This window comes from Lissotriton vulgaris, chromosome 6, assembly GCF_964263255.1.
Source record: "Lissotriton vulgaris chromosome 6, aLisVul1.2, whole genome shotgun sequence".
NCBI lineage: Eukaryota > Metazoa > Chordata > Amphibia > Caudata > Salamandridae > Lissotriton > Lissotriton vulgaris.
Window position 1 is genome coordinate 998,334,652 of NC_141694.1, and position 23,194 is coordinate 998,357,845.

At 47.2% G+C, this 23,194-nt stretch overlaps 1 protein-coding gene across 1 annotated transcript in view; it reads left to right on the forward strand.

Annotated features, from left to right (window-relative positions):
• The window catches only part of ARG1 (arginase 1), a 305,104-nt gene that overhangs the window by 143,059 nt on the left and 138,851 nt on the right, over positions 1-23,194 (forward strand). The window contains exon 3 of the mRNA XM_086927039.1: positions 4,947-5,121. Within this exon, the coding sequence (XP_086783165.1) occupies positions 4,947-5,121 (175 nt within the window). The remainder of the gene's footprint in view (positions 1-4,946; positions 5,122-23,194) is intronic.

Sequence of the window (23,194 nt, forward strand, 5' to 3'; positions counted from 1 at the left end):
GGAGAGAGAGGACGGGAACCTCCAACTCAAGGAATCTGCAACCACGTTGTCCACACCCCAAATGTGCTGAGCAGAGAGGGCCACCAGAAGACACTCGGCCCAACTCACAATTGCACACGCCACCAAGTTCAGGGAAAGGCAGCGGGTACTGCCCTGGTGGATGATGTAGGCCATGGTCACAGTATTGTCCGACCTCACCAACACGTTGCACCCCAGAAGACGATCCTTGAAAAGGCGAAGAGCCCTCTCCACCGCAGACAGCTCCCTCCAATTTGAAGAACGGTGCGACTCCGAAGGAAGCCAACGCGCCTGCACCGCCCAAGGGCCTAGAGTCGCACCCCATCCGGAAGCGCTGGCATCCGTCAACACCAAGGGGGGCGGAGGATGGAACCACATGCCCCGCGACAGATTCGAAGAATCCAGCCACCACTGGAGAGCAGACACCAACTCTGGAGACACAGGCACAGAAATCGAGAAGTCCTGGACAGGAAAGGGCACCCAACGCTGAATGTGCCACAACAGAGGTCGAAGATGAACCCTGGCCCAGGGCACCGTGAACACAGTGGCAGACATGTGGCCCTGAACCACCAGCCACTGCAGGAGAAGAGCCGAAACCCTGGAAAGTAACCTCCTCAGCAAGGACTGAAGACGCAGAATCCGGGACTCCGGGAGAAAGACCTTGCCCAGCACAGAGTCGAACACCGCCCCAATGAAGGTCCTCCGAGTAGCAGGGTCTAGGTGACTCTTCGGCAGATTTACAAGGAAGCCATGATCCTCGAGCGTACGCATGGTCAATGAAAGGTGGCGGGACATGACCTCCGGAGACGGAGCCTGCAGCAGCCAATCGTCCAGGTACCGAAACACGGACACCCCCAGGAGATGGAGATGAGCAACCAAGGGAGCAGCCACCTTGGTGAACACTCTGGGGGCGGACCGAAGGGAAGGACGCAGAACTGCCAGTGATGACCCTCCAGGCAGAAGCGCAGGAACCGCTGATCCCCCAACGCCATCGGAACATGCAGGTAGGCATCCTGGAGATCCAGCGAGGTGAACACCCAACCCTCCTGGATCAGGGGAATCACCTTCTGCAAAGTCTCCATCTTGAATGGGATTTTCTGCACAAATATGTTCAGGGCCCGAAGATTGATGACAACACAGAAACCCCCCGTGATCCTCGGAACCACACAAACTACGGAATAAGTCCCCAGTCCACGTTCAAGGGGGGGACCGGGACAATCGCCCGCTTGTCGAACAGTAACTGAACACCCTCCAGCAACGCCAGACGGCGAGAAGGGTCCGAAGGTAAAGAGGTCACCACCACACCCGAGGGAGGAGGGGGAGACAGGAACTCTATCCGGTAACCCCGGGAAAGAACATCCAGCACCCACTGGTCGGAGGTCGTCAGCAGCCAAGCATGGAGGAACAGCCGCAGTCTCCCACCAACCGCGGGCTGACCACCAGCGAGAACGGGTACCGGAACGGCGTAGTCAGGAACGAGGAGCGCCAGACCCACCATCCGGCTGGGGCTTTTTCTGGAACCTCCGAGGAAAGGACCTACGAGCACCACGCTGGTCCTTAAACGAGGACTGCTGAAATCTGGAAGGCTGGCGAAAGGACCGGGCATTCGAGAAGGAGAACTCCCTTTGAGAAGGAGTATGACGGAATGATAACAAATGCTTCCTCTCCTTGAAGACCTTGTGGAGTTTGTCCTCCAGGACGTCCCCAAAAAGATGAGTACCCGAAAACGGCAACCTCAAGGCCATAGATCGCTGCGCAGCATCCGTCTTCCAACCCCGCAGAAGCAAGTTCCGACGGGCAGCAACAGAGGAACCACAAGACAGAGCTGAAGCCCTGACCGAGTCAAAGGCGATGTCCGAAAGGAACTCCGATTGACGTTCCATAGATTCCAGCAACTTCGGACAAGTGCCCCCCCTTGCATAGTAGAAAACAAAGTCTTGAAGTCAGCCAGCAAAGACTGCGCAACATACGCACCATACACCCCCGACCTAAGAGCCAGGTGAGAGCCAGCATAGGACTTCTTCAGAGCAGAGTCCATCTTTTTATCAACCCCATCCTTCAGGATATTATCATCTGCCATGGAGGGCAGACCCACCAGAGAAGCAACAATAGAGTCCACCTGCACTGAATCAGGCAGGGCAACCTCCATATCCTGCAAAGGATAAAGTCTAGACATAAATCTTGGCATAGAAATACGGTCAGGTCCTTCCACTCCTTAAGGAGGACATCCATGACAAAGGGGTGGATGGGCATGGAAGAAGACACAGGCTTCCGAAACTGCGGCAGAACAGTGTCCTGGGAGGAGCCCAGCACAGAGACCTCAGGGAAGCCCATATTCTCCCTAACATGACCAAGAAGATCAGGCATCAGGTCCTTGGAAATGTACTTGCCCTGCAGATCCACTGCGCCCAAAGTGGACTCATCCGAGGAAGCAGAGGAAGAAATATTCGAATACAGGGGAGCAGCAGCCTCAGAGCGACCCCCAGTACCCTTACTGAAAGCCTTGAGCTCAAACAGCGTCTCCAAAATCAGGCGCTTCAGACGCTTAGAGTCACCCAAACCGGCACTCCGAGCAGCAGGGGCAGAATCCCCACTATCCGATGAGGAAGATGAAGACCGAACAGGAGAGACATGCTTACTCTTCCCGTGGTGCTTCCCCATAGCAAAGCAGTACAGCAAACCAGCCAACAGAGCAGACTTGAGACACCCAGTAGCACCACAAGCAGCAGCAAGGACTGACAGGACAGCATAATCCCGCTAAATAAATACAAAGAAAACGCTCACCCATCAGCTGAACCACGGAGAAACTGACGAGGAGGAAGGAGGGGGGAAGGAGGAGCTGAGCCACGGGCAGCGAATGAAACATCCAAAGGAACGATGACATCACCCCCTGCAGTCAAACAGGAACGAAAGACAAGCAGCCAGGAGCCCACCCAGGCACCTGCTCAGGTCCAATGCGGAGTAGAAAATCCAACCTGCCTCCCGGCCGCCGTCCGACACAACATGGAGTTTCCAGCCCCTACCGCCAAGGCGAAAACCCCCGCACACTGCCGAGACTTCCGAAACGTGCTCCCAGGCAGAAACAGCTTCCCCCCCTCCCGGGGGCGAGTGCACACAGCCGAGAAATATATTCGAAACATGCGGCCGGCAAGAGAGCAGCAGCGAGAGCCAGCCACCGGAGACGGACAGCGGGGGCGGGGCTCCAGCAGCAACACGGCAATCCCGGAAATGGCCGGAGAGCGAGGAGCCTCAGCGCGCCCCCAAACCAAAGGCACAGAGCACAAGAAAGAACCGGAGCTCCAACCGGCAGCCGAGACCAAGGACAGACGAGCAAAGAACTCCTCCGAAGTGGAAAGTCCGATCAGCAATACATAGATGAAATCCCCGGGGACCCGAGAGGCCCCACAACCCAGGTCCCCAGCAATCCAGGAAACACAGGAAGCCCAGCAGCCCGGTTTCCACATCCCACGGAGGTCCATGAGCACCCCCAATGCCCAGCAAAGGAGGAAACCACAGGACAGGTGAAGCAGGTAAGTGCCCGGCACCCACCCAAGCATCCCCCATCAGAATTCCATCCGACAGGAAACAAAACAGGATTTGCTTCTGGTGGTGAGGTGTGTTATAGCACCTGACAGGAGGGTGGGTGGAGTCTAAAAGCGTTTCCTGTTTTGTTTCCTGTCGTGTGGAATATCTCATGTGTCATGACTGGGTCGAGGATGAGGGACGTAGAGGTAATGACCTCTGATGATGTGAGGGCTGGCATAGAGACCTTGTGCTTCTTTTTGTGACGTTAAAGGGGAGGAGACTTATCTACGATGCATAGAGTGTATAGATTGCTGGGAAATTACCTTTGTATTTCACTATACTAATTCATCAATAATCCTTTATGGGTTCCGGAATAGCGTACTACTCGCAGGAAAAGCGCTTTGACGCCTCATCAGGGGTAGTAAGGACTATATAAATGCAATTAAATACAATACAATACAAGTAACCTGGAGAGGAAACTGGTGTGACTTTTATAGTGGTACTATGTTCAGCCAGTATGAAAGACACGATTCTTGGAGGTACAGTACAGAAAGGGACCATGATGTATGATGAACTGCAAGTTCTTTTTTTCCAGACTTGTAACACCACTGCTGAGCTGACGGATGAACGGATGACTGTGTGGTAATAAGTCTCAGCTGGGCGTCGTACATATAGTAGTGAATACCTAGAGACGACATATAGAGTGGAGAAAGGACTCACTACAGCTAATCCTCTTTACCTCAGACCTAAAGTTTAACTTCAGGTTTATCACTGGGTTGTTAATTTGGCCACTTACCCATTAAAGGTGCCATGTGATGGGGTTTCTATTTGCAAATTGAACATGCTTCTCCTTTGTGAATGATTCACAACTGCACTTAGAAGATGTGATTGTGATGTCCGTGAAGAATTCCCATTTTCCAAACTTGAGGAATTTACTCTGACCTTCATATTCCTTACTGTAGAAGTGGCTACTGTTTTAAAAAATATATATAGCCAAGTAGTTGTTGACCTGCACGTATTGGACAAATAAATGTAGTCATTGCTTGGAAATGCTTCTATTGTGGTGTCCAAGATAAGGATAATATAGTCAATCTTAATTATGTCAACATGGCCTTGGTGGCCTATGTGTGTTGGCAGGGCAGGGTTTTCCTTCATACCCACGTACCATTATGGAATATTGGTGTGACATTTGTGTAACAGAAAGTGTATGTTTTCAATGTATCCAATAGGTACACGATATAAGGAAGGGGTCTTTACCCCAGCAGGTTTGGCAGACTGGGAGCCATGAGGGGTACATGCTCAGATGAAGGGCCAGTGTCTGCACAGCAAGAGGATTCCCCGACATTATATTGTCTTTTATGCATATGTGGCGAGCATTTGGTGACAGCTTTTCATGTTCACAGGTAATGATGTCAAGGACTACGGTGACCTGCATTTCGACGATGTTGAAAATGACGTACCTTTTGAAAATGTGAAGAACCCCAGGACGGTGGGGCTGGCTAACGAGAAGCTGGCAAAGACTGTGACCGAAGTGAAGAGAACTGGAAGAATCTGCCTAACTGTGGGAGGGGATCACAGGTATTCCTTCAATCCAGACTTTTCAAACTTTAATGTTAATCTGTGAAAAACAGTCAAGGCTAAGAGGACCTATTTATAGTTCTATTTACCCTGGAGCAGCCAATGGAGGGAATTAGAGCGCTGTATAGAGTATGTTCTAGAATATCTACTCATTCAAAAAGCGATTAACTGAGAGTCAGGCTCTCATGAAAAAATATATACAAAATGGCAAGTCGGGAATGTTTCAGATTTGGAGAAATCGCGTGATGCCACATATTAGTATAAGGTGTAGCTTTAGCAGGTGAGCTTGGTTTCACGTAGGGTTCCGCTGTGCCTGTAGTAAATTCAGAGGGCCATGTTTGGACTGGCCTACAGGGCAATCAGGCACCACCTGAAGGGCTGGTCTGACTAATCAGCGTGTGGCCATTTTTTCGGCGTGTGGGACTGTTTTAGGGTGCGTTGATCCGTGGATTTGTCTCTGTAATTAATACAAATACTGCATGCAGCAAGCACAAATCATTCCGTCACCCATATCGTTGCTAAACACATATCCTCGTTTTTACAAGTTCCAAACTGCCCCGATTCCTAAATATGGGCTGCATTTTTAGCTATATGATTCACAAATGGGGGGCACGTTTATTTTGGTGCCCATGCCTATTTTTTGCCCCAGCCTGACCCTGCAGATGGGCAGAATTCGTCAAGGAGTTAAGAACGAGGCTGAGTTAGATCTTGTCTAAGAAAAATGCTGGTGCTGTACCAGAATATCAGGGCCTTAATATTGTCTGATATAAATACTGTGACCCGACCTTTGTCCAACAAAAGAAATGCCCCATTGGAGTTAATAACGTAAAATCTACACTCAATGAAGCAAGAGATTTGTGAACGATATTTAGCACAAGATTTCTTTGTTAGACAACATTTTTGTAACTGATATTTTGGCCTACAACGGATAGGAGAGAGAGTTCCCGTTCGTTTTTAGGTGGTCAGCTCAGGGTGGAAACGAGATTATTCACCATTTTCTTGAAGCTATAGGTTTACAATTTGACTACGTTTTTGCCAAACGATGTGTGTTCTCTTGAAACTATCAAATTGGAGTGCAGCAATTCAGGAGATTTGAGGTGGATTGCCCATTGAACCAGATAAGCAATTGGCAAAATGCATCTGCCTTTCATGGAGTGTCGTTTAAGGGATTTCAGGGAGTGTGTGAGGTGGTTACTCTGACACGAGTCAGAAATCAGACCAGTCACCACACAGAGCCCAGCTTTCACTTTTTGTTTGTAATTCTACACGAATATGTTTATTTTAAAAAAAACACGCACACACATTTCCATAAAACAGAATGGAGTTTGAATCAAGAGCACTTCTTATGAAATTGAGGTAAAAATAATTCATTTCTTTATCATTAAAAGACACACTATGCTACCTGCTTAATTACAACATGTTAGAAATCAGTTTAGATACTGAATGACAATTGTGATTTCAAATAAATGTATTTGTGAAGCGACTGCCTCTCGCTCACCATTATTGCCCTACCTAACCTGTGCACAACAAAGAATGGATTCATGAAAGAATACATCATTGAGAATAAGCTTGTTCCCAAACTTGTTCTTCAAGCCTTCACCGACTCAGGAGCAATGAAGCTGGTTAAGCACTTGTCACTTTACATCTCTAGGCCTCCTTTTTTGGTCTGGTGCAATTATGCTCAATTCTCACGAAGATCTTCTGGAGGTGCTATGAATGTCATATAAATCTGAGGCTGACTATTGCACAATATAGTACCTTTAACTATAATGTATGCACACCAAGTAGGGCCGATCCTTAGGCCTGTTTCTGCACACTAATTGACAATGTTTGTGTGTGTAGATATCACCAATTGTTGTGGCTAATCTAGCAAATATACAGATGGCTCCACAACTAGAAGTGACATCTGAGCAGGCCCCTGGTTCTGCCTCATGCCAGGGTTGTAGAACATCAAGGCTGCCTAGTCTTCCACATGCCTCTTTCTACAACTTCCACACACGCCTTGTCTATCTCCCTCTTGCAAGTTCAACGTTATTCCTATTTCTACCTTTGTCAGTGTTTTCCTTTCTTTCTCATCCTCCTCCTTTCTTTATTTTTTGTCTTTATCTCTTTGGTCTGGCCCAAAATTTGTTTGAAAAGTACATTCTGTTTCCCATAAATTAGTGCTGATGGTCTTCACCTCTAACCGCCTGCTTAAATTGAGCACCCGAAGCAACACCAGTTGGTGTGGCCACTGGGTTCTCAGGCCAGTGGTCTTTGTAAATGAAGAGAACACCGCCAGGGTCTTTAACTTTGTATGTAGTCTCGAATGTCATCATGCCTTTGATGCTCTTTCCTGTGCTTTTAAACTTACATCTAAATGAGCTTGGCATAGGTGGCCACCAAAGCTGTTGAACAAACTGTGAATTACACACCATCTTTATATGTGTTCGGTGTGATGAGTGAAATCACACAGAAAAACATTTTCCATGTAAAACAAAATTCAGTTCTGCTTACATACATTTCCAAGTGTTCTGTTGTGTGATACTTTGCACACAGAATTAGTCAGCAGGCATACAGTAGGGAAGTTTAGAAAAACGTCCATTCTCTACAAGTATGCCTCAGGGTCCCACGACTCATGTTAAACTTTTATCTCTGCTGCTCTTAAGCCTGTGTCTCAGATCATGTGATGCCTAGAAATTGGTTTAAGCCTCTGGCTATGCATGTACTTGAACGTGGCCTAGGAAACTGGAAATGCAGCGCAGCAAAAGCAGGTGGCTTATTTGTGAGCTTGACTCTTCCAGCCCATCACAGCTGCAATGTACCATCAAAGATATATGACCTGAACAATGAGAGATGAGCTTCATCTCCCTTCCAAATCCGAATATCCCTCCTAACGCCTGAAGTTGACTCATTGGCATCAGTTGTTCCTTGTTAGCGAACATCCCTCTTTCTTGAGTACTTGAGGGAAGACCTGATAGTTTTGAAAACTGCTGCATAACCCCCTTCAATGACCATGAGTGTCCTTGAGAAGTGTTACTCTCTTCCATTGGTCATGATACCTTTCAGAGCATCCTCGGAGGGCATCCTTGTTCTCTTAAACACTGATCCAGAAATGTAGAGAATCAACAGCATGGAGATTAACTCTGGCGCTTCCCCCCAAGTTCCATCATTGATTGAATGTCAGTTAGCTGAGCAGGGATAGTTGCCATTTTACTTTAAAGGTCAGTGGTCAAAGCATTATGTGGGTGCTTCAGTCAGAGTTATCGTGCAGATAGGGCACGAGTCTGGGGTACACGGCGTGCACCAATTATTTTCACAGGGTGGATGCAGTCCCCCCTGCTAAGAAGTTGGGCCCCACAGAAATATGTTGAACTTGTACCAGCGTCATTTTGAGAAACCGGGACACGTTCATCAGCTCCTGCACGTTGTCTGCTTTCGATTCCCAGCAACAATGTGCAGGCAGCGAAGGGACTGTTTTTACTGTTTTCGTTCACCTCCAGCTGGGCAACGATAAGGACAGAAGTTAAGGGGCCATCAGGCCTCCTGTTGATTAAGCATGGGCGGAAAATCCGTTACGCTCGCGGATTTTGCGGATTTTCGGGAAATTCGCAATCCGCGAGATTTGCGAATTTCCCGCAAAATCCGCAAATTCGCACGCAGCGGATTTTTTTTGCGGCGCGCGGCGTTGGTGATACAATTTTTGCGGAGCGCGGCGTTTATCATCGTTTGCCGAGTTGTTTTTCTCGATATTTTGCGAGTGCTGCGCCATTTTGGATCTTGCTGTGTGATCCCGCAGGAATTTGGCGAGCGCGATTACTTCATCGCGGCTTGCCAACTTGCACAGCGAGAGTTTGTCAACCCGAGTACGGCGAGATCACGTCTCGCGGTACTTCGCAATTGCGAGATTTGAGATGCGGCGAGCAGCAACAATCTCGCAAAAGCGAAAATATAAAATTTGCAATTCTGCACAAGAAATCCACCAGCAAGCAGCATAAACCTTCTTGAAATGATGATTTTTATCTGAATAACTCCTTAGGTTGACATTTGCCTGCACTTTTTTAGCGAGGAGTCCATTTTGGGGAGGGGGGGAGGGGGGTGGGAGGAAGGAAGTGCCCCACAGTCTTCAACTTCCTGTTCCTGTCCAGCAGGCTCCTCCCAGTGCTTTGTCCATCTCCTGGTCACTTTTCATTTGGATCTGGAGCTGGAAGGATTACTTTTTGTGGATGCTGCTGGATATTTGGATTTGAGGCCTTTTTGACTTTCTTTGGATCACTGTTGGATTAGAAATTTTACAAGTAAGTTTGTTTGGGGCATTACAGTTGCTGCAACTAAAATTTTGGAATTTTCGATTTTTGGGCTGTTTTGGGGCCTTTTGCCCAGGGGTACTCAGTGGTGGGTGGACTGAGTCTTTCTGTGGGTTGTTTTGAACTTAAACATCATGGAGGGCATGGATGGATTGGGATTGTGCTGATTTTTCAGTGATTTTCGTTTTTTGGGGCTGTACTTGTGGCCTTTTCACCAGGGGTATTTGAGTCTAGCAAAGGCCTAGTCTTTCTGTGGGCTGTCTTGAACTTAAACATCATGGAGGGCATGGATGGAATGGGATTGTGCTGATTTTTCAGTGATTTTCGTTTTTTGGGGCTGTACTTGTGGCCTTTTCACCAGGGGTATTTGAGTCTAGCATGAGCCTAGTCTTTCTGTGGGCTGTCTTGAACTTAAACATCATGGAGGGCATGGATGGAATGGGATTGTGCTGATTTTGCAGTGTTTTTCGATTTTTGGGGGTGTTCATGGGGAGGGACAGTCCATGTGGCTGGGGGCCATTTTGAGTGCTGCTACAGGCCCTCCCCTGGCCATGTGCTGGGAGGCAAGTGGCCATTTTGAATGCAGGCATTGTTGTTAGGCCTGCAACCATTTTGCCTACTTTTCAACCTTTATGCCCAGGGGTAGTGAGTCTTGCATGGGCCTAGTCTTTCTGTGGGTTGTCTTGAATTTAAACATCATGGAGGGCATGGATGGAATGGGATTGTGCTGATTTCTCAGTGATTTTCGTTTTTTGGGGCTGTACTTGTGGCCTTTTCACCAGGGGTATTTGAGTCTAGCATGGGCCTAGTCTTTCTGTGGGCTGTTTTGAACTTAAACATCATGGAGGGCATGGATGGAATGGGATTGTGCTGATTTTGCAGTGTTTTTCGATTTTTGGGGGTGTTCATGGGGAGGGACAGGCCATGTGGCTGGGGGCCATTTTGAGTGCTGCTACAGGCCCTCCCCTGGCCATGTGCTGGGAGGCAAGTGGCCATTTTGAATGCAGGCATTGTTGTTAGGCCTGCAACCATTTTGCCTACTTTTCAACCTTTATGCCCAGGGGTAGTGAGTCTTGCATGGGCCTAGTCTTTCTGTGGGTTGTCTTGAATTTAAACATCATGGAGGGCATGGATGGAATGGGATTGTGCTGATTTTTCAGTGATTTTCGTTTTTTGGGGCTGTACTTGTGGCCTTTTCACCAGGGGTATTTGAGTCTAGCATGGGCCTAGTCTTTCTGTGGGCTGTCTTGAACTTAAACATCATGGAGGGCATGGATGGAATGGGATTGTGCTGATTTTGCAGTGTTTTTCGATTTTTGGGGGTGTTCATGGGGAGGGACAGGCCATGTGGCTGGGGGCCATTTTGAGTGCTGCTACAGGCCCTCCCCTGGCCATGTGCTGGGAGGCAAGTGGCCATTTTGAATGCAGGCATTGTTGTTAGGCCTGCAACCATTTTGCCTACTTTTCAACCTTTATGCCCAGGGGTAGTGAGTCTTGCATGGGCCTAGTCTTTCTGTGGGCTGTCTTGAATTTAAACATCATGGAGGGCATGGATGGAATGGGATTGTGCTGATTTTTCAGTGATTTTCGTTTTTTGGGGCTGTACTTGTGGCCTTTTCACCAGGGGTATTTGAGTCTAGCATGGGCCTAGTCTTTCTGTGGGGTGTCTTGAACTTCAACATCATGGAGGGCATGGATGGAATGGGATTGTGCTGATTTTTCAGTGATTTTCGTTTTTTGGGGCTGTACTTGTGGCCTTTTCACCAGGGGTATTTGAGTCTAGCATGGGCCTAGTCTTTCTGTGGGCTGTCTTGAACTTAAACATCATGGAGGGCATGGATGGAATGGGATTGTGCTGATTTTTCAGTGTTTTTCGATTTTTGGGGGTGTTCATGGGGAGGGACAGGCCATGTGGCTGGGGGCCATTTTGAGTGCTGCTACAGGCCCTCCCCTGGCCATGTGCTGGGAGGCAAGTGGCCATTTTGAATGCAGGCATTGTTGTTAGGCCTGCAACCATTTTGCCTACTTTTCAACCTTTATGCCCAGGGGTAGTGAGTCTTGCATGGGCCTAGTCTTTCTGTGGGTTGTCTTGAATTTAAACATCATGGAGGGCATGGATGGAATGGGATTGTGCTGATTTGTCAGTGATTTTCTGTTTTTGGGGCTGTACTTGTGGCCTTTTCACCAGGGGTATTGAGTCTTGCATGGGCCTAGTCTTTCTGTGGGGTGTCTTGAACTTAAACGTCATGGAGGGCATGGATGGAATGGGATTGTGCTGATTTTTCTGGGTTTTTTTTCGATTTTTTTGGGGTCTATAACTGAACTGATGTTCCTCTGTCTTCCATTGTTTTTAGGTGCACAAGACTCAAGAGAACCACCAGTGCCAGGAAGAAGTCCTGCAGCAGTGTGTGTGTGCAGCATAACGTCACGCGACGTCACGTCTGGCCTCAGACAACTCTACAATTCGTGCAACTGCGGCCTGCTGTCTGACCTTCTCTGAAGAAGATGGCCCCAAAAAAAGGTCTCCGTAGCTCCTCTAGCAAGAAAGTTGCTAGTAAGGAGCAGAAGAAGCAAGTTACCAAGGAGGCTGGTGTGCCAACCGCCACGTTTTTTGGGAGCAAAAAAAAAAGTACGCCTGCAGCAGCAGGATCTGCTGGGGACCAAGCTGGGAGCAGCACCCCCGCTCCATTGGGTTCAGTGCCTCCACCACCACGCCAACTTAAGTCAAAGCCCTTGAGTGCTTCAGAGGCAGTCAGTGTACTTCTCCAATCACCATCGACCAGTGATGTTGGCTCATCGCAAGAAAGTAGCAGCAATGTCCCTGAATCAACACAGGTTGTTGTAACTCATCTGACAAGTGTTAAACAACCACAGCCGCAACAACAACATGGGCAAGTACTACAAGCCCAAGTACATGTGGAAGGAGAGGCAGCGCAAGGAGATGCGCAAGTAGAGGTGCATGGAGGGTCACAACAAGTTCCCACAATAGTTGTCCCTCCCGAAGTAGGGGCACATCAGGAAATCGACAATCAAGCCGAGGTATCATTGGAAGCCACTCCTCCTGATGATTATTCATTGTCTTCCACATCCCTAGCAAGGGAAAGATCAAGGGGGGTGTCTACATCTTCTTCAAGCCCACCTCCTTCTGATGATCTGGATGAAACTTGGAAACCACCACGGCCATCTGAGAGTGAGGCACACCATGATCTGACAAAGATACCTAAGCGTAAAAGGAAGGTCGTCGAAAAACTCATACCTATGGAGTGTGATGAGGCTCAACAAGAAGTGACGCATACTGCTGCTGATGAAGCCCTTCACGACGACGATCCAGTCATCATAAATGTCACTGCAGCCCCAGCGGGCATGCAGCAAAGAGACATTTTGACCCTATCCCGAGAAGCTGCTGAGCGTGATGATGATGTCGACGAGGAGGCAATGGAAATGGAAACACAACAATCATTAGATTTGGAGTTAACTAGTACACCAACACCTACCGCTTCCATATTTCTTCCTCGCAAGAAGGGACCTACATCCACCTCGACCTCAATTCGTGGTGGTGAAAGTGCAAAACGTACTGAAGTTCGGCAATCCACATCCTCCACTTCATCTGGCATTAGCAGCAGGACCACCACCACCAGTATCTCGCCTCCTCCGGCCCCCAAAGACATTTCAAGTCTGCAGTTTGGGACTTCTTTAGTGTTTGCCCAAAAAATGAAACCGTAGCCATTTGTAGCATGTGTAAGCTTCGAGTTAGTCGTGGTAAGTTGGGTTCCAACTATGGTACCGGAGGCCAGAGAGGTCATCTTGAAAGAAAGCACGCTGTCAAATGGTTTGCGCACCTACAGGCGATCAAGGAAGCCCGAATTGCACGTAATGCTGTTTCATCTGATGATGACGAGGAGGAAGAAGACGTGTCAAACCCTTCACTTACACCCAGTACCCCTGTCAGCAGCACACCCCATGTGAGCCACACTAAGAGTGTGGGAGAGAGTGATACACCATTGCGAAAAAGTTCATCAGCGAGCGTAACTGGGTCGAAGATATCATCATCATCCCGTAAATCTTTGGTCCAGGGCAACATTAAAAAGATGTTGTTTACAGAAGCGCAATATGAACGCAACCACCCACTGACGCGTCTGTATAACACTAAGCTGGCTAAAATGCTAGCTCTGGACCTTCTCCCTTTTTCTTTTGTAGAAGGGGTTGGTTTTCTAGAATTAGTGGCAGCGCTCTGCCCTAAATGGAAGGTTCCTAGCCGGTTCTATTTTGCCCGAGTTGCGGTTCCAGCACTGCATGAAGATGTTCTGAAGGTGATTGGGGCAGCTTTGCAGAAGAGTGCTGTTCACACTATACATCTGACAACAGACATGTGGACCAGTGGCGCAGGCGCTGATTACATGTGCATCACTGCACACTGGGTCTCTTTTTCAGGGGCTAAAGCAAAGCTAAACACAGGTGTTGACTCGGACATTGTTTTTAAAGCTGCTCCGAAACATGCAACACTAGCCATGTTTGGTTTGGAGAAACGTCACACAGCAGAAAACATTTTGGATGTCTTTAACACAAAGGTCCTTAACTGGCTGTCCCCACTAAAACGCCAGGTTGGTTATGTTTCCACGGACAATGGCGCCAATATAGTTAAGGCCATGAGGCAGGGTGACTATTTCAGAGTGCCGTGTTTGGCGCACTGTATAAACCTGGTTGTCCAAAAATTCTTGGGTAATAAAGACAGTGCAGCGTACAGAGTATTGGATACCTGCCGAAAAATGTGCAACCATTTCAGCCATTCTTTTAAGGCCCGGAAGCAGCTGAGGAGCCTGCTATATCAACGTCAAATGCCAGTGAAAGCACTCATCCAGGAGGTGGTAACACGTTGGAACTCAACCTTCTACATGCTTGAGCGTCTGTATGAGCAGTATACGGTACTCGATCAATATTTCCTTACAGAGGGTACAGAGGACCTGAGGATGGGTGCGGCGCAATGGAACATAGTTCAAAGCCTGACACGCATGCTTCGTCCTTTTGAGTTCTTCACGCGTGCAGTCAGCAAGGAGGACTGTAATTTGGGAAAACCTATCCCATTGTTGTACATGCTGGAGGACCAACTGAATGAGGTGTGTTCTGTGTTTGAAAAAGATGTAAAAAACCAAGACTCTTTTCTTCTGGCTGAGAAAATATTAGAGCTCCTACAAGGTGATGAACATCTTAAAAAGATCCACTCAGAAGAGCATTACATTTGTGCCACTATTCTGGATCCACGCTACAAAAAGGCACTGGCAGGCCAAGCATTCTTTCCTTTTGATGATGAACATGTTCCAAAGTACAAACATTGGCTAGCCTTGTCAGCCAAGAGGTTTGAAAGAGAACGGCTGAAAATTGAAGGAAATGGCAGTACATCAGCAGGCCATCCCCAGTCAAAACAATCCACTTCTGCACCTGTGGCTGTGGCACAAGTGACCTCTCAGCCGTTAAAGACACCGGCAACCGGATCATCTGCACCAGACACAACAGAAACATTGGAGGCTGAAGAGGATTGGCTAGCCCTGCGTGGGTTTGGTTCTCAAAAGGTCAGAGGCACAGCAAGAGCTAAGCAAAGTGGAGGAACCTTGGATGAGGACCTTGAGTCGATGGTGAAGGACTATCTGAATGACTCAACAGAGGTCTATGTTAATTCTGACCCATTGGCGTATTGGCATGGGAAAAAAGAATTGTGGCCACAGCTCACCAACCTGGCTTTAAACTACTTGTCTTGCCCACTCGCAAGCGTGTCTTCTGAACGGGTTTTCAGTGCTGCTAGTGGCATTGTAACTCCCAAACGGAGCCGCCTCTCGCCCAAAAAATATGGAGAGGTTAACAATGATCAAGATGAATCAGCAACTCATACCACCAGATTTCAGAGTACGAGAAAGCGCGCCGGATGAAGACGAGGTGGCCAGCAACATAGATGAGGGAATTTCTACTCTGTCAGGTGACACTGAGCTCACCCTGCCTGAATTCGCAGAGTATGATGACGAAGCCTTATTCTCATTCCTGGACCGTGATACCGAGCCCTGAAAATGAGACAACGAATCAATAACTTTCTTTTTCGTCCTTATTCACTTTTATTCCTGTGTGTCTGTCTTTCTTTGTTGTGCACAGTTAATATATTTCAAACTTTAATCAGATAATCACAAAAACAAGCCCATCAGCAGAACTGTCTTCACTGGTTTGCTAATTGATTTGAAGTTGCCGCAGTCTGCATTCCTCAGGTTCACAAGTTCAGAAGAACATGCTCCTCTATCCTCCTCCTTCAGACTCCTATTTCCATCAAACCAGAGGGCTGGTTTACGCCCAATGAAGAAAGACTCAGCACTTGTGGGGGTGTTGTTCTACCTCTTTGCAGGTGAGTTGACGGCTCTGGGACCATTGTTGGGAAGCTCTAATACCGGATAAAAGTGGTTTGGACCAAATCCGAGGCGCAAATTTTCTAGTGTTTTTGCTGACTTGCTTGCCTTTGAGGTGCTCTTAGGGGGGGTTCCGTCTGTTTGTGGGTGAGTTTCAGGGTCTGGGAGCACTGCTGGGACACTCTAATCTTGATTGCATTTGCTTTTCAGGAAATCCGTGGTGGCAACCCCGACTTATGGCCTAGCTACGCAGCGCGTTTGGACCGAAGGCCGAGAAATATTGCAAGTATGAGATTTTGCTTTTGGCCTGTTTGGGGGTGTTATGCTTCTTGGCGGGTGGGTTGGCGGGTCTTGGGGCATTCCTGGGAAGGTCTAATACCGGGTAGAAGTGGTTGGGACAAAATCCTCGCGGAAAAGCCTTTTGGCACTTTTTGTAACTTAGGGTTCGTTAGGGTTAGCCCTAGCAGCAGGATTGCATGTGTTTCGGGGTGTTCTAGATTTTTGCAACTGAGTTCTGGGGTCTTAGAGCACTCGTGAGAATGTGTAATTTTGGTTGCAAGTCATTTGAAGAAAATCCATGGTGGGAAAGGGGGGATTTGGCATAGTTAAAGAAAGCCTTTGCCACTATTCTTAACTTAGGGTTCGTTAGGGTTAGCAGTATTTCTATTGCATGTGTTTGGGTGGGGGGGTTTTTGAGTCTTGGAGCGATGCTGGCTATGGATACTTTTGCTTGGTTGCTTGCAAGTGGTTTGAATGCAATCCACAGTGGGTAAGGGGGTACTTGGGCCTACTTTTACTTTCAAAGTACGTTTTGTCACCAGTTTTCTGCTAGGCCTCGTTTTTTGAGATTTGATTGGGGGTCTTCTACATTTTTGCGACTGGCTTTAGTAAGGGTCTGGGACCGTGGGAGCACTGCTGGGAAGATCTAATTTTGTTCTAAAACACAGTTTACAGTACACCTAGCTTGAGGGGAAAGATCCGCTACATTAATTTGCCCCTACTTATTTATCCTTCAAAAGGTGACTCAGACAGAGTACGCACTTTCAAAAATATTGTACTGTCTACTAGGAAAATCAAAGTGTGACTTTTTGCACTCCACAGCCTACATACCTTATATTTATTTATTAGTGGTGTTGTAATATTATATCACTTCCTGTTTTTCGTTGAATAATTACAGGCCGGGTTTCAGTCTCTGCAATGGGGAAAAAAGGATGGAGTCAGGCTTCACATTAGCGAGCCACAATTCAGCATCAGGCAGGCAGTGGACAGGGTGTCTTCTGGTCACCAACATTGATGGACGAAGCGTCAGCTGCAATGGAGGAGTGCCGCTAATGAGAGGAATTTTTTTCTGAATGCAACTTACTTACCAAATTCAACAGGACAACTACAACAACATACAGATACAGTATCCTTAGTGTTTTTCTCTGACTGTGACTGCATTTCTTGGATCTCTCTCTGCTTCTAAATTGATCCCTTAACACATCACTTAGTCCACTCCACTATCACATCTGCACCACACATAGTCATTTGTAAGTGCTCCTACGTAATTCGCAAGTCGCAGCACGCCCCAGCCCGTAGAGGACTGGGATGGCCCCAATGATGAAGCATGTCACCAAGGGGCAACCCTGGTGAGTGAGGGGACACCTAGAAAAAAAGCAATTTCTCCTTTTCTATCTACTATACCTTCCAGACCAACCCCATTGAGTGTTGTGAATGGATTTATAGTGACCAGCAAGGCTCTCAGGTATCTGGCTACAGAGACCTTACGTTGAATATAGTTATCAATATTTCCACACACGCCCTGTACTGTCGCATTCTTTCTTCCACAGTTGTCGAAAGTACTACTTACTTTTCACTGACATGCATGCAGTAGTGCATGCACTTTCAAAGATTGATGGATAGGTTTGTACCCAAAGATTTGTTTATGTTCAATTGTTTGTCCATGCTGTGCTTTTTTTACAGGGTGTCTTCTGGTGACCAACATCGATGGACGAAGCGTCGGCTGCAATGGAGGAGTGACGCTAATAAGAGGATTTTTTTTCTGCAGGCAGCTTACTTACCACTTTCAACAGGACAACTACAACAACATACAGATACAGTATCCCTTGCCTTTTTCTCTGACTGTGACTGCATTTCTTGGATCTCTCTCTGCTTCTAAATTGATCCCTTAACACATCACTTAGTCCACTCCACTATCACATCTGCACCACACATAGTCATTTGTAAGTGCTCCTACGTAATTCGCAAGTCGCAGCACGCCCCAGCCCGTAGAGAACTGGGATGGCCCCAATGATGAAGCATGTCACCAAGGGGCAACCCTGGTGAGTGAGGGGACACCTAGAAAAAGAGCAATTTCTCCTTTTCTATCTACTATACCTTCCAGACTAACCCCATTGAGTGTTGTGAATGGATTTATAGTGACCAGCAAGGCTCTCAGGTATCTGGCAACAGAGACCTTATGTTGAATATAGTTATCAATAATTCCACACACGCCCTGTACTGTCGCATTCTTTCTTCCACAGTTGTCGAAAGTACTACTTACTTTTCACTGACATGCATGCAGTAGTGCATGCACTTTCAAAGATTGATGGATAGGTTTGTACCCAAAGATTTGTTTATGTTCACAATTGTTTGTCCATGCTGTGCTATTTTTTCTTGTCTCCCAAAACCTTTCCCAAAAACCCCGTACCCATCCATTTTTCAAACCCTAACCCTCTTCCCCCGGGCTGTGTGGTTTTGATTGATGTGTGACTAAATTACAGCAATAAATCCACACACTTGCGGGGGAGGATAAGGTGATAGCAACAGGCTGGTGAAGAAATCCGAGGATATATTCTTACTCTGCTTGACAAAGACCCATGGCTAATGTCAAAGAACTTCAACCGAATTAGTAGTTATACTTTACCATTTGTTAGGCTACAATGTGGCACTGTTCTAGTGTACTTCTGTCACCTGCTATATTCTCTATTGTACCGTAGAATTGCTCAGGAGGACAAACCAGATTTAATTTTCTTTTTTTTCATAGGCATGCAACTGCCACTGTGTCACACCACTAGTACCACCGCTATGAGGAAATTTTATCCGACCAAGATTGCCAACCTTATTCGCTGTTTCCCATGGAGCCAGCCCTGGGTCTAGCCCTACTTTCAAACACAAATTACAGGTAAGATAAGCGTTTGGTGGTTTGGGGGTATAATGGAGTATTAGGAGGAGAGACGAGAGACTGACGGTAGTACTACTAAAGTCCTAGGACTCTTGGATTCACTTCACTTACTCTGTGAGAGGCACTTAGTGTTGAAAACATTTGGGCATTTACACTTAAAGGAAGAAAATGGAACTAAACTTTCAGGAAAACAAAGTCACTGTTAAACCCCCACCCACCAGGCAAGCAGTAAAAAACAGGTATGCTCAGATAAAGTTTGAAAAAGTATATTTATATCCCTAACAAAATAATCTCCCGCAAGACCCTCCCTAACCCCAACGATTGTCCTTCAAAAGTCCCCAAAAACCCAACTCCCAATTCCCACCCCCCAAAAGTCTCTAAAAAAGGGGCAAGGGACACTATGGGTGGATGCTGTCTACTTTTTGGGCCAGGGCATCATGCTCCTGGCGGAGCAAGGCGTGCTCTACGCGGAGCCCCTCCAACACGTTTGAAAAGTGGTGGAGCTCCTGCTGAAGGCGGGACACCATCAGGGTACTGCGGCGCAGGCGTGCCTTCACTGCCTTGCAGGTGCAACGGCTGTGAGAGGAAGCTGTTGTCCTTGCTACTCGGCGGTGGCGTTTGGCTTTGGCAGCCCGGCTCAGTCTGGGTGGACCACTGTGCTGGGTGGCAGCCCGTGGGGGCACGGAGGCCGATGCAGACGACGTTGTTGTTGTTGTGGTCGACTGCACACTTTCTTCGTCCTCCAGGGCCACCAGCCGCCGATATTCGGCCACAGTGGCATCGATCCTCCGTTGCCGGGCCGCTCTAGCCAGCTCCTTCCTCCTTGTTCGTTTGGAAGGAGCATCTATATGAAGAAAGAAAGACATAGTCTGTAACCAATGCTCTTTAAGATTAACTCAATCATTCAGCAGAAATTTGTGTTGCAGTACAACTAGCAACTTGCAAGCGCATTACATAACTATTGAGGCCAGTATCTATCTAACCTCACACTTCTTCATCCTTGCTCTAACATTAGTGGGAGTTTAAGGAACAAATTCTAAGAGCACTATGGACTTCCATTGGAGTCGACTATGAAAGTACACCAGTCTTATTCTTCTTCTTGTCTCTTGTTTAGGAAAATTGGTACGTTATCTTCTGCAAGCCGGCATAATGCCAGCGCAGTAAACTTGCACCCGAGAAAAATAGACGCACGCCATGATGAGTGACCTAGACTTGCGTTGCGTTACTGTACCCGTCCAGTACATGCAGGTGGTGAAGCTCTTACTTTTCTATTACGGGTGGCACTGAGAATACTCTGTTACAACTCAAGGGCTACTGCTTAACCCCTTTACTGCTAAGGCTAGATTTGAAGGCCCCTTTGTTTTCCATTGAAATCAATGGAAAGTCCATGACGAGTTACCCTTGTCATTAGCAGCCAAGAGGTTAATTAATTTAACTTTCACCCTACAGTGCAAATGAGTACTAAAAATGGAAAATTGAAGAAGATAAATAATCTGATTATCTATCACTTCACATGGGATGTTTTTGCTTATATATGGGATGACTTTAGGTGCTTTGCTTTTTATTGAGTGACCAGTGATACATCCACACATGAATGACTGAGTACTACTAAACTTATTAAGAGAGGTAGGGAGTGGCCACCGTAATAACCGGATCTATGCTGTGCTTGCAATACAAACTACTGCTACTATTGATGGTAGTATTTGGACAAAATTAAAACTTCTTTTCCTTGCCTTTCCTACACTGGAACGGACGTGCGGGTGCAGTGTTACATGCTCTTCAAAGTTACACTTAGTTCATCCACTGACCGTCTACTCTCTCTAGATCATGGGTACTCACAAACTTTCTCTCAGGGGCTAAATTTACAGTGTAGTTTGTGGCCGAGGGCCGCACTGGTGGGGGCGGAGTCAGAGGGGGCAGGGCTAAAGCAAAACGAAAACTTGTGACCATGAGGTTGCACACAGGTCCCTGCAGCAGATGCCTTCATCCACTGAGCCACCAGACCCAGCATTTACATACATCTCTCTCACTCATGCTCTCCCTCCTGCCCTCCCTCTCCATCTCTCTCTCCCTCCTGCCCTCCCTCTCCCTCCCCCTCTGTCATCTCACTGTGTGTGTGTCTGTCTGTGTCAGCCTTCAGCCCGGGCTGAGACAGCTTCCTCAACGGGCACACACAGACAGCCACACCAAAGTACTTAACAGGTCTTTAAAAGACCATTAACATATTATTGAGGCTTTGTTTGTTGTAGCGCCCCTGCATCTCCACCCTGACAATCACTGCTTGCCCGGTCCCACAGAGCAGAGGCTTTGTTCTATTTCACCTCTTTGTGGCCCTGCATCTCCACTCTGCTCTGTGGGGGCCGGGGGAGCAGTGATTGTCTGCAAGGTCTGCACACCGCCAAGGAAGGCTTGCCGGGCCGCCACCGGCCCGCGGGCCGTACTATGAGTACCCCTGCTCTAGATACACATATGCTATCTAAGAGTCAGATAGTAGCATGATCCAGGTATATGGACACATACAGTTTCTGTGTCACCCACCCAGGCTGTTGTCCTTCCACCAATCATTGCTTCATCATTCACCCAGCCATGCATCTCATATTCTTTCCTTCCCAGCCACGTCTTCAATCTCAATAAGTAAGGAATATATAAGAGCTTACCTCTGACCGCCACCACCACTGTCTGAACTCTCACAGCCGGCACTGGAACCGCCGCATCCTCCCCTGAGGAATTGCCCTCCGCCTCCGTGTCGAGCACCACCACCTCCGCGTTGGCCCCGCCACCAGATGTTCCACCTACAAAGTACATTTAAGAATGTTAGAATAAACCACTCACTAGTATTTGGTCTAGGAATGAAGACATGTGAAAACCATGTAATGCAGCACTTTTTGGCACAACTGATGAAGGCTGGCTTTTTAACACGCACCATTTTTTTCCACACAGACAGAAGATGGACTTCTAACAACAAGATCAAGTTGAAACAAGGTGAGAGCTCGGCTCGACCACAAGAAATGTCTTCAATTAATCGTCAGCACTAACCACTTTTACATTCTCAGTTAAACGTTTCGTTTTTTTATTATGACTTCATTTTAATAAATGTGTTTACTTTTAATAAAGCTTTTAAACTTAGAGAGACTCTGTGTTTTTTGGTCCAGAGTGACTAGAGTGACTGAGCGAAAGGTTTTGCAATTTTTGCAAGCATGAGTCCGTGCCTCTGACACTTCTTGACTCTGACTCCGTACTCTTCAGCTACGTTGGATAATAATCATCATTGGGGATCAATGATCGATGAATTCGGGAGGTAAATGACTGTGCCACACTATGTAGTCAGTCAGTAAGGACATTGGGGGTTCAAAGTCTGTTATCACAGAGGTATGTGGAAACTCTAACAGCGCCTATTATAATTGATAAGCAATGCACTATTTATTGTCCATAGTTCTGTTTCTGCAGAAGAATTGTCCGCGCCACTGTAGTGGTATGGATTGTCCTCCTATCCAAACCAAAAGGTAGTATCTTATTCTTTCTTGGTGGTCATTCACATTTTATAGTTGGGAATTTTCAAAGCAGATAGAACACTTCAAAAGACATTATGGACAATCCCAGAGGACTGCACTAAGTTGATAGAGCTATTGCTGACTAGAATGGGAGTTTCGCCAACCGTGCAATCTTAGTTAGCTACACAGACAGACTAATAAGAATAATCTAGTAATACCACAGGGAGTCATAGTAGAGGCAGGATAAGAATTTAGATACAGTCTACAAGAAGATCAAAGACGATTTTGAAAAAATCAAATGAGGAACGCTAGGAAAAATAGGTACTAGTCTAAAATGAAAACTTACTGGGGCCAGCAAAGGAGCCCTCGCCTGCCCGATCCTGGCCCTGTTCAACAGCATCCGCCGCCTGCTGCTCCTGTGTCCTCCCCTCGCCCCTGGGGGGAGCTGACGTACAACATGAAAGAAAGAACAGAAAACATGGATGATTGTTGCTTGTCAATGTCAACCAAATCAAACATTTCAAAAGAACAATAACAAAATATTTCCGCGAAATTATATTGATTAGGGTTAGTTTTCATTTATTTGCGGACCTGTGACTTCGAAAGTCACGTAACTCACTAAACAAAGTACTGAAAGGTTCACCTAGGACTGGCAGGCAGCAGTCCGCAGGCAAGACGCAAAGTGACAGACAAACTCCATTGTGATTTCAGTCAGATCAGTGACAACACTAACAGTTGCCTGCTACATTA